The following is a 12,313-nucleotide window of genomic DNA, read 5'->3' as shown; positions in this document are numbered from 1 at the left end:
TCGATAAATTATTCTTAGGGAACGTTCAGCGCCCGCAAGAAGATCGATGCCTCGATGTCACCGTAACCTGGTGACCGATGGATCGTGTAACGGTACAAACGAGTCTCGATCGTTTCTTTGCACCAAACTCGCCGGAGCTTTTATAACCGAGATTATCCGAGAATCTCTTCGAGGTACGACCGCCTGAGAATTTATGTATTTCTCTTTATTTATTGATAACAACCCGTTGGCACGCTAAAGTTGCAAAGCGATTAATCGAGGTTGGAAGCTGTAACGAGTATCGGTAATTATATGGACGAGCTATCTCGATTCCGCCATTGACTGCAACTTTTTCGATCGTACGAATTGATTTTGAGATCAATAAGCGCGGAGACAGCGCGATTTGATTTTCTAAAACAGCTGTGGTCGGACGTCGAATCCACAGGTGACGCGACAGGCGTCAAAGCAATCTCGACGGCGAATTCCACGGAATTGCTCTCGAGGATGCTCGGAGACGGCCCGATCGCTGTACGTACGAGTTATGTCAGACTATTCTGGCGCCGTGCATGTTCGATTCAACGACGGAATAGTACAGTAATGGCCGATGGTTTCCATGGAGGCGCGGCGAGAGAAAATTGGGAAATTGCCTGTCGGCGAGACGGATGGAACGCCCTCCCTTTGGATTCGCGACACGGGGAATCACAGCGCAACTTGTCTTCCCAGATAGAACGTAATCCCAGCTAAAACTAGTTTGTATCCCGACAGGAACCGTTGATACATCGACGCCTTCGCGATGAATATTTATACTTTGGACGAAGAGTTCCGATATCTATTTGGTCGTTGCGAACCGCCCTGTCAGCTTCATATTTCCCGCCCGCGTCTTAACGTAGTTTACATATTTATAAAGTTCTTTGTATCGCGTCTCCGGTATACCTAATACAGGAGTTTGAAAGGATCCTCTCGAGAAATCTACCACTGTTTGTTTAACGCTCCAAAGGTCCTAGATACGCGAAAGACTTTGTCTACCACCTGCGATGTTTTGGATATTTAAACAACTTGTTCCTAGTCTTGATCTAACGAGATGGTACCGCGTAATACAGTTCTAAATGCCTCTGCAGTATTTTCAGCTTTTTGTTCGCCGGTTAACAGCATTTCCCATTCGGTTCGACAAATATCGCATTGGCTTGATTTCGTTTCCATCGCTAATCGGGGAACGGACGGCGGAGAAACGCTTTCCGGGGTGAAATGAAATTACCAGAACTCCCGGGCGAGCCGAGCAGTCGTAGCCTATTCTACAGGTGATACGATATACGTATAATCTCGTTAGCATGTCGATCGGGAGTTTCTGGAGGACGCTTTGAGCCGAAAGATTCGATCGCGCCCAAGTTGGTCGGCCGAGTGCGGAATGGCCGGCCTTTACGCGTTCGAAATGCAGCTAGCTACGTGCCACAGACATGCCGCGCGTCTTGGAAACGGCTGAAAAGCTTCGGGACGAATGCACCGGAAGACGAAAAGAAGACTCCTCTCGAAAGAAAAGTACCGATAAGATTCGCGTCTGCTAGAAAATTGCGAATTTCTGCTCTTTATTCGCCCCCTTTGCGTCAACGTCGCGTTTCTCTGGAATTCTTCGCCTTCTTAAGGGAATTCCAAATATGTAATATACTAATAATAGACAGAGAATCGATTTTCTTCATTTGCTTTATAACCTAACACTTCTCCTCTATGAGATGACTACAGTGCTAACCCAGGGTTAAATAAATTAGAGAATGTCGAAGTTATGGGACCCAACATACAACTGGAAAGTATCCTAATTAAGAGGAATTAGGTGCATAACTATAACGAGAGATTTCCGCCTGAAAAGTCGCGTCGAAGTACAAAGATTTGGTGTACGGTGCGTCGAAGCGTCGACGCGTGGCCGATTCAAGTCGACGAGTCAGCGTCGTCGCGCTCGTACATACTTAGGAAGATAATTAGCGACGAGTGGGAGGCGGGGGAGTCGACGAAGCAGAGACGCGATTAATTGGAGAGGATCGACGTCGCGGTCGAAAGTCGAGTGGCGCGTGTATACCCGAACGATAACAATAATTTTCTCAACTTCCTTTCGAGACGTATTTCCGAGAAGGAAACGCCAGCCAGAGACTCGATTCTTGCATCAGCCGAGGTCGTACTCGCGTTCAGCCCAATTACTCCCCTCTCGATGACCGGTCTCTCCGTTCATCCAGGCCCTCTCTCTCTCTCTCTCTGTCTTTCCCCTTCTTTCCAGCGGCTCTGTAATCGGCCTTCCAGACAAGACACGACGACTCGTTATACTTACACACTTTCAACCCTGAATTCTTTTGCGTGCGCCTTTCCATCGCGAGAGACTGCATCGAACTTGCATCAGCCGTAGCTGGATTCCCGATGTGTCCACCTGCAGCCACCTAACGGTCGTGCGTTTTCTTTTCTTCGTGTTCGGTTCTTTCTTCTCTTTCGATCGATTACGAAATCTTCGAAAGTCGCCGGTCTCGCGATTTTGGTCGGCCGCAAAAACGAACCGATCGTCGTTCGGGGTAATTATGCGCGGCGAAACAGTATCTCGGGCGTTTTAATTTCGGGTGCAAAAGTCTCGTTTGCAGCTGTCGTCGCGGCAAGTACTCGCAGGTGTCGCCGTTCTCCGAGAACGAGCCTCGAATCTTGTCTGGTTTTCGCGCGGAATCGCTGCAATTATCTTCGCGGGGGACCGTATCGAATATATTTCGTGGAACAGCTGCCGGGGATGCAGTCGTTTCTATTCCTACGGCAAACAGCCCCGTCGAGCGTCGTCTGGTTCGATTCGTTGAAGAGATTCGGGACTCGAGGTGGGCGACAAAGACTTTTTTCCGCGCGCGGAGGAGCCTACGGTTCTCCGGCAGACTCCGAGGCTCGGATCGAGGATAACCGAAACAACTAAAATGGACCAAAACGAACGGACACAACCGGATCGGGGCGCGGGGCACGGAACGAGGACCAAGAGAAAAGGGGAGCGGAAAAAGAAGAATGGGAGAAAGGTGGAGAGGCTCGGACAGACGGCGAAAAAGGAGAAAAATGATCGCATCGACAGGGAAGAAAGAACCAACACCGACGCGACAGAAAGAACCGCGAGGGAGAGAGGAGATACGTGGTACGTGGCTTGGACGAGGAGAAAAAAGGGACGACGGGAGTCTCGGTCACGCGGGACGTCGTTCTTCTTCAATTCCGCGACGCTTATACGCTTTCGTTCCAACGACGGCTCCGATGCCGACGCACGACTGCTCCTGCATACGTTTTCTCCGCGACCGGCTTCCACGCATCTTTGTTCTCGAAAAATTCACTGTACGCCCATCGAATAATAATTCCGTGCTCTTCGGCGCGGGGAAATGGAGAAACGGAGCCTGCATCGAATTACAGCGGTTCGGAAAATATCAACCCTCTCGCGATTCAACCGTAGCTAGCGATACTCGCACGAATGATGAAACTTGGGAAAATATTTCGCGAGAATCACGATATAATAAATAAGGAGAGCCACGATAAGATTTTAGACGAAAAATGTAAAGGAGACCATTAGGTTTCACTGAAACGTTGATGCATTCTATGCTTCAAAATGTTGAGTGCTTTCGCGGAGGCAAACGGAGGCCCAATAAAATATTTATATACCACAATGTAACCTGCAACCATAAATAATAAAACCGTACGATCACTTCTCCGTAATGGCAACATCCACGAGGGATGAATTTTTCACTTCCGAGGCACTGTTATTTACGAATTAAATTGCAATTCTCCTACACAATGTAGATAAATCTTTGAAACTGCTAATCGATCGGTGCAATATTCATTGTCGATTTGCCCGTTAAATATTAGGGTTATTAAAAGTACAAAAGGCGCCTCCTCGATTTTGATAAAAACGAACGTGTGCCCATTTACCAGGATGCTGGCCGGTTCCTCGTTTCCTGATTCTACAGAACTTTCTACATGTTTAATGGTACGCCTCGATAAACACCTCCGCGGGATTCGAAAACTTTCCTATTTATTCTCTTTTATTTGTGCTTCTTTGACTAGACCAAGTAAAAAGAATATCCTCTCGCTCTGGGTTTCTTTCAGTTCTCCAGATTTACCGATCCTCGTAATTCTCCTCGACGTTTGCGGATCGCGTAATTTCTTCGTCGCTACATAAATACACTTAGTTTGCCATACAACTTTTGTATTAACACTTATCCGTCTACTCTCGTGTTCGAGCAAGTTCATAAATTCTAGTCGACTTGATTCATATACTTGCAGGAAGGTTCCCAATATTAACAAGAAGAAATGGTACAAGATACAATATTCGTGGGGTGATAAATTACTAAATTACTAAAGAGGACAAGAACAAAGAGTACGATGATAGTGTACGCAAAACGCTACGATATGCGAAGCATCGAGATTAAATGCGATTAAAAAGAAAAAATTGATATGTCGAACGAGTTAACTGGACTGTGCATAGAGCCTGCATGCTTAAAAATTCCTGCAGAGGAACGCGAGTTGATTAGATTAGTTTTAAACGATCGATAACCAAAAACCATTACGCAGTGGTCGCGGAAAATAACTGAACTCGATTAAACTCAAGATGCACGCGACGTTAATAAAACCATCGATAACCTTGAACAGAAAAAATAATGATCTGTCGTTCGCGGTAATCGACGCTCTACTATATTATCTACCGCGTCCAAGGAATAAATAATAATCCATTTGTTTCGACGATACAGAGCAAATTAAATTTACCTCCAAGTTCTCCGAAGGGTGTTTTCGCGTACCTCGAAGGCGGTATTTGGTTGCGAGTAATCGACTGTCGAACACGCGCGACGGTTTATCACTGTACGACTCCGGAGGCTCGTTTTCCCTGACCGACGTAGACGTGGCCGCCATTCCTCTTCGTTAAAGGTTGGTCCGACGACCAGAAGAAGACGGAAACCGCCGTGGAAGGCCACGTTTCTCTTTTATTTCGCGGGCGGAATTTCTCGTCCGACGCGGATCGCGAAAAGCCACGAAAGAGTCGTAAATCTCGCGGAAGATCACGAACGCTACCTTCCGCGAGGGACGCCGGAGTACGCGAGCCGAGGTGGGAAGTGAAAAGTCGAAGAAAGAGAGAAAGCAAGCATGAAAATCGCGTAATTTCTCAGGGGAGCATCGGTGCGGTCGACAGGATTATTTCCCTGATTCCTGGCTACGCCTCGATCGTTTCGACGAATTTGTTTACTCGCAGCCAGTCGTAAGCTTCTGCAATTTGCGGGCCACGATGAAAGATGGCGGACGATCGAGCAACGAAACCGTGTATGAATTTTCGCTATAGGCTTTTTTATAAGAAGAAATTTAATCTTTCAGCAAGATGGAGCACCGCCACATTTTCGGTCGCTGGGCGATAGAGTTTTTTGAGCGAACATTATCAAGTTTGGATTGGTCGTGGGGGGAAAAATAGCTCGGCCACCACGCTCTCCTGACCCAATTTCGCCTGACCTTTATTTATGGGCTCGCGTTAAATCCGTACTCCGCAGGAATTGCGAGTATCGAACAATCGACAGAAACAATTGGCTAAACAAGTATCAGTTTTTTAAATATTTTAATGAACGGTAAATGGTCGTCAGTGTGTATCTACGACTCAAAGACAACGAATAAATACTAAACGAAAACTCTTTATTTACTGTCCTCGGAAGAAACAAGCATGGTCGTCGACAGTTAGTACCCTTAAAATTCCGACCACGGAATCATGGCCGTTCCGTTCATTTCCCCGTAGCTCGGGAACGAGGTCGAGTTTCCGGCGCTTCCTCCGCCATCGACAGACGGACTGGCAATCATCGATCACGATTGTTCGCACCCTCTGCGTCGTTTTAACGCCGGGAAGCTTCGCGAAAGGATCGCCGACGTCGAAGACGACGGACGAACCCAGTTAATTTTCGACGAGAGCCCTAAACCACGCGCCGGATGATTCCCGGGAGAAATAACTTTGAAACGGATGCGCTGGATTCGCCGGAGAATAATTACGCAAGAACTCGTTGGATCCTGGACGAAGACGTATTGGGATCGTTTTGTCAACGAACTTTGCTTACATCGACAAAGCGCCTCGTAAATTTTATTAAATTTATAGATAATTTGGAATCTAGGCGCGTCGGTATCTCCGGAGAGGTTTAAGTTTCGCGTATCGCGGAGTTAATCGGGAACGTCTGGGACGACGAGACGGGCGAAGGAACGAAGTTGAAAAGCACACCGCTCGCGCAAGACTTGCGTTAAAATATTTCCAAGAACATGTTCCGGCACTCCGAGCTTCCCTCTGCTCGTTGAACAGAGTTAAGAGAGGAACGTATGCGCGTCGGAACTCTCGAAAGAAGGGAGACAGCGGTAACGTCTCGGAATTAAACGCGACGAAAGCGGAGGACGAAGGACGCGAATCCGTGCTCCTGCAGACGCGTCCCTTGAAATTAGGCGTCCGGGGAGCAGACGTAATCCGCGAGGAACGAACAAACAAGATTCGATAATACGCCGACAGTGTTTCTCGTCGTTCGCATTGTCGCGGATGGTTTTCGCTTTTCTGCGATAAATTCTCTGGGGTTGCTCTTCCGGCAACTTGGTGCCAAAACGCTGCATGGCGAGCAAGATTTACTCGTACACACGCGTGTATTTACCCGCTCAGCTAGGTACAAGTGTTCCTGTTATGTACAGCAAAACTAGCTTGGCTTTCTTGCAACGATTTTGTAGAGACAAACGACGGAGTAGCAAAACTCGTTTCCTTTAACACTGGATTTATGGACATTACGGAAACGTAGAAAAGTAACGTGTTAAAAATATAGTTTTCCCGTAGATGCACAAGCATAAACCTCTATTTGCCACCCCATATTGACCGGATATAGAGCCAAGAATGCCAGATGGCCTGGAAGTCTAAATGAAAATCTATGGTACAAGTTTCTGGAAAGCCCTCGTCAGAGTAATAAAGCGTAGAACTATCGAGCATCTACTCTGGGCACGCGTCCTACTCCGATTCTTGTTCTGGAAACACGGCGAGGAAATTAGACAAGAGGAAGATCGATCGAAAGCATGCTCGATTTACTTTTCGGCGCTTTTGTTGGACTCGGGATCTACCTTCCTTTACTCCCGTTTCGCCTCAACGGCGCGAAGAATTGGCATCGCCAAGCGCCGATCCAATTTCTTTCCGTTCAAAAGCCGGAGCCAACGGCGTTCGTTCATGCATTTTCAACTCGACACCGCGAACGTGTCGGCGTTGAATTAAATTTGCTTTCTCGACGCGGAGACCACCCCTCCTACGCCTTTAGAACGCATCCTCCCCTCGATTTTCGCGGTAACGGAAAATAAATAGCCACCAAAACAATGGGAGACATTCATTATTATAGAAAATTTCATTATTTTTTACCCGACCCAATAATTGTATATCCGTAAAAACCTAGATGTACAAAAACTTTTTGGATCCATTGTACCAGTGATCAGGATGATGGATAGTTTGGTATTAGTTACGTGACCGGAAAGTTGCATCGAAAAAAGCAAACGTGCTAACTTTGTAGTGGTCTAATTGGACGAAGATGGATATTGTTTCGTAAGGATCGAGATCGAGACAACGATCTGCGAGAGTAAACTAAGGAGCAAGGTGGCTGTAGTCGGCTTTATAACGACATTGATGTAAAATCGCGGGAAGAAACTGGTTCTGAAACGCGACTCTTTATATTCTGAACTTGACACCGAGCGATCGGAAAACCGTCGGAGGTCCGGCGCTTGGTATTGCGCGTTCGATCCGGTCGACGCTCGAAACCGAGCAAAGATCAATCCGATCGCGGTCGGCCCGCGCATACGAATCATCGAAATAAATTGCATAACGCCGTGACACCGATACAAAGTGCACGATCGAGCAACGCTTTGAACTCTCGAAATAAACCATTATCGGAGAAGAACGGCCGACGCATAAATATAGAAATGATATTGTCAGAATCTGCGTGTTTGCTCCCGTTACACTGCGTCTTAGGAAATCGATCGTTTCAACGACACGCTAAACACACTCGTTACTATAAAAGTGGCTGGTTCAGAAGTTCCAAAAAATTCTTTTCATTTTCTTAAAGTACGTTGTTCCGTAAATGATGAAATGCCCTCGTTAATAACGAGCATTAAAAGTCTAGCGACCCTCGAAAAGCTCTCGCGTTTAAGTCGAAGAAAAATGTTCTGATAAATTCCGCTGTTTGAAATGTTTGTTCCTGACAAAATATGGAGAGAGTCGTACGATTCGGTGGCGGGAAAAAGAGTTCTCGGAAGGGTTATATAAATTTGAGTGTGTTCGAAGCGTAGGGCGCTTTATCTCGAAGGGACACGCCTCCGGGATGAAGGATGAAGGGCTAACGATACATGGTACCTCTTCTTTTCACGGTGGAAACGATCATCGTTCGTAAATTACAAAGTACTCGAGTATTTTGTAAATTAGCGTTTCTTAATATCATTACGGTGAGATAAAGCGTTTCATCGACCGTGCAGCGCAGAACAAACTTCTTAATTGTCTCGATAACCACTATCTGTTCGATACCCGCGATTTATTAATTGTTTTGCATAATTTGGAAAGCGTGAATCTGTTGGTGGATTTTACTGCCGAATGTTTCTTTTTATCGAGAACGAAACTGCGCGACGGATTCCCGTGACATTTTGAAACAATGGTCGCGGTAAGGAGAAGCATATTTAAAACGCGATACATCATCGCGCGTTATTTGTTCCCGTGAAAATAATGAACATCCAGAGGAGAGAGAGAACGTTGCGTCAGACGATCCGAACTGCATCGAAAATTGCATAGAGGATTGGCGCTCGCGCCGGAAAGCTCTTGGCGCCAAATAATCGACATAGAAAACACGGCGTGCAGTCATCGCGAGTGAAAGGAAGTCGAACACAGAACCGGGTAAACGTATAATCAAGATAGGCGAATTACGTGGTTGGAAAAAAATTGCCATATTACTTTCCCGACAGTTGCAAAACACAACAGAGGCGAAGGCATGGCTGTCGACGCCCCGGTTTCTCGTATTAGGTCATCCCCATAATTTTCTGACAAACTTTAACCGAACAGCGACGACGTAAAGTTGACTTGGGACTTGGTCGAGATGGTTCTTGAGAATTCAACGGCTCGTTTTCGCCGAAAGTCGCTCGTCTTCGTTCGCTGAATGTTTTATGAAAAGTTAATTAACTTGATTACGGTTCTGACCGTTAAAAGCGACAAAATTGCCAGGTTCTGGGAAACGATCGACGCGAAAGAGATTAGCCCGACGCGCTTCCACGTCGGTTTACGTAATTTAATGCGTAATAAAATAAATTAAGTTTATTCTCTCGTACGTTGCACCAGATAAAGGAGAAACGATAAGAGTTTAATCGTCGCGTTCGTACCAGTCTTTGATACTCTGCTACGGGATGAGAGGTCAAGTCGCCGGAATCGATAAGTCGCTAAATTAATAATCGGCTGCGAAATCCTCGCGGTCGCGAGTGTCGGCGATTCCGAGGTTAACGAAACCGTGGTGGTTCTATCTGGTAAATCGAGCGATCGGTTCCATTATTATTAGATCGCTCGATACCGGGAGAACAGAGGCAACGCGTATTTATTTATAAAGACCCTGGAAGACCCGTACGGCCGGGGTAATTCGATAGGAAGTTTCGCAGGAAAAGGAAGAAAATCGTATCGCCTCGATGCCGTTTCGCAGGGTACTTAGACCGGTGGACGAACGGGCGATTCGTTCTCCGGGAAAACAGAACGTCGCGTCTAGTTCGAAACTACGTTAAGAAGGAGGGTCGAATCGAACCGAGAGAGAACTTGTTCCCCCGGGGGACTACCCTCGGCGTTGGAATTCCATTACGCGAAACTCAGACGAGAACGACGTGCTATCTCACGAAAATGTAATTACCCCCGAAACGAGCTCGAACTCCGAGACAAGCCCGAAGAAATCTTTTCCCGACCCGCGACCGTCCCTCTCAAGTTTTTCACCATCGATAAACACGACTGCTCGGACTTTTCCTTCCCCTTTTTTATCCGCTTTGCGGCTTCCCGTCGTAAACGATAAACCCCGGACCGTTCGATACGCGCGATCCACCGCGAAGAAATCGTGAACGGGGACAAGCTTTCGCGACGAGTGGACAAATAAATTTTATTCGAGAACAGAATCAGTGGAGGACTCACTTTTGTGTCTGGAGAATCTCCTGAGCTTCTTAAAGAACGGCATGCTGGGTGCGTTTGACCGATCGTTGTCGCGAATACGGCGTCAGGAAACTCGTAAAGATCGCACCGGGTGACGTAGCTCGATCGAAGAGAAGAAGAAAACCGTCCTTGTGCGTGAACGAACGAGCTCGAAATGCCGCCTGCTGGTTTACATCGGGCCACGAGCAGCCGTCTGCGAGTTCTGTCTGCCTCTTACTCGATCCGACTTTACTGCTTCTCTCGTACGCGTTTCCACTTATCCCCACTACGACATATCGGCCCTTGCGAGAGAAACCGAGCACGGGACTCTCAGGCTCCCGCGTGCTCGACACTCTCGATAACATCCTCCGTTCGATGTATTTTTCATCCCTGTTTCGCGCTTTCGAGTCGAATCCTATAACTAATCCCAAATTTCAATGCTGTTCGTACGGATTTGACTCTTCGAGATGCAATGTATATATGAGCAATCCCTCGCTAACGTTAGCGAAGGCAGGTTAGCAGTTCTAAGAATTGGTGGGGGTGGAAGGAGATTCTTGCCACATTTCCGCGACACAAATTCTTCCAGAATAGGTAAAAATTAGGTAGAAAGCCATCCCCTCATCGTTCAACGATATTTCGCGTGTAGCGAGGGCAATTGAAAACTATTTTCATCGAGTCGCGGCGCGGGGAAAACGTTACATATGTTATCAAGGTTATAACGGTAAGAAAAATAAAAGCGGAAGAAGTATCGGAGAACCGTAGAGCCAGAAGTGGCTCGAAACGATCCCGGATTGTCTCGCGAGCTCTCCTCGAACGAGTTCGATTCGTTTACCTTGGAGTACGATTCGCGGTGGTCATGAAACAGCGGACTAGTCGAGCGAAAGAAAGTCAAGGAGAAAGAGAACCTATAAAAGTAATTGTCGCGGGAAGGATGAACATAACTGGCGGAAAGGCTCGATTAGATCGTTGGACGAAACTTTATTCGCGAACGGTTCGATTTCCCGGTGTCCCCGAGACCGGAAGTCCGTTCCGAACGTCGCGCCAATTTCTTTTTACGAAACAAAGAGCAAGATCAAGAGACCGTGCTCCTGTCGAAGTTATCCGTGACAACTACCGGGTTCGAACTCATAATTAGTCTATCCCGCTACGTTTCTTGCCAGCCGTGCAGAGATAATTCGATACGTCGATGTAGAAATTACAGTCTAAATCGTCGAGGCTCGATCGAAGAAAACCGTAAACCTTTTAATCGAACAACCATATCTATTCCGTGGAGAACGACACCGTTGGACTTCCGGTATGCGAATGTCGTTACCTTCCTTGAAAACCACTTTCTAAGGCGAACGACGTACGACTTTATAAACGTTTCATTTGATTCGAAGATTTAAATACCGATCTCGCGGGTTAATTGTTTTGGCTCCTCGGTGAGAAATCATGTCGACGCGTTAAGGGTTAAAATTCGACTATTTTGGAGGTTTGTGCGGGGTTGGAAGCTGATCACACGGTCCGATAGCCAAGTCGACGCGCCTCGAGAAAATAATATATTCGCAGGATACGAGGACAAGTTTCGCGAAGAGGTGCTTGGAAAGTTCGCGGTGACCAAAGTTCCCGGCGCGGTTCCTCGATTAAAATTCGCGGTCTTCTCCCGACTAGTCGTAAGAGGAGCTGACACTCGGGGGCGGGAGCGAAGTTTAAGCCGCTTCGGTTAAGCCGACCATTATTCCGTCGAAAGCGAAGCCGCCCCGCGTTACCCTACGACTTCGTTAAAACTCTCGTCGAGGAAATTTGAATATCACCGCGATGGAATGTCGAGAGCCCGCGTTTCAAACGGGGATGCGAACTGGCGACCCCGATGGATTAGGCGCGATTAACTACCCCCAACTGCGTGCAACAACTATCGCTGGAATCAGAGGGACCGAAACGCCGATACACATATTTTAAGGTTTCGGTATTTGGTTCGACGATACTGTCATTTAGGAAACAAATTTCAACCCTTTACGGCCGACTGACAAAATAAAGTTTGTGCCTACAGAAAATCGAAAGCGTAAAGTCGCGAAAGAATTGGGAACCGCGAGCGTTGAACTTTACCCTGGTCGAAGAAAAGTTGAAAATTGTCGAATCTCGAGCGTGGCAAACGAGCATTTTACGGGGAATATTGGCTCGGTACCGTCG

At 47.1% G+C, this 12,313-nt stretch overlaps 1 protein-coding gene across 1 annotated transcript in view; it reads right to left on the bottom strand.

The window, feature by feature from the left end:
• The window catches only part of LOC122398252 (low density lipoprotein receptor adapter protein 1-B-like), a 41,012-nt gene extending 30,648 nt beyond the window's left edge, over nt 1-10,364 (bottom strand). The window contains exon 1 of the mRNA XM_043397963.1: nt 10,148-10,364. Coding sequence (XP_043253898.1) covers nt 10,148-10,190 — 43 coding nt within the window. The 5' untranslated portion in view covers nt 10,191-10,364. The remainder of the gene's footprint in view (nt 1-10,147) is intronic.
• Nucleotides 10,365-12,313: the final 1,949 nt, after the last annotated feature.

The sequence above is a fragment of the Colletes gigas genome, unplaced genomic scaffold (assembly GCF_013123115.1).
Source record: "Colletes gigas isolate AHSC1104 unplaced genomic scaffold, ASM1312311v1 Colletes_gigas_Sc00011, whole genome shotgun sequence".
Taxonomy (NCBI): Eukaryota; Metazoa; Arthropoda; class Insecta; order Hymenoptera; family Colletidae; genus Colletes; species Colletes gigas.
Note: the sequence above shows the minus strand (reverse complement) of the source record. Positions and strands in the feature narration are given on the sequence as shown.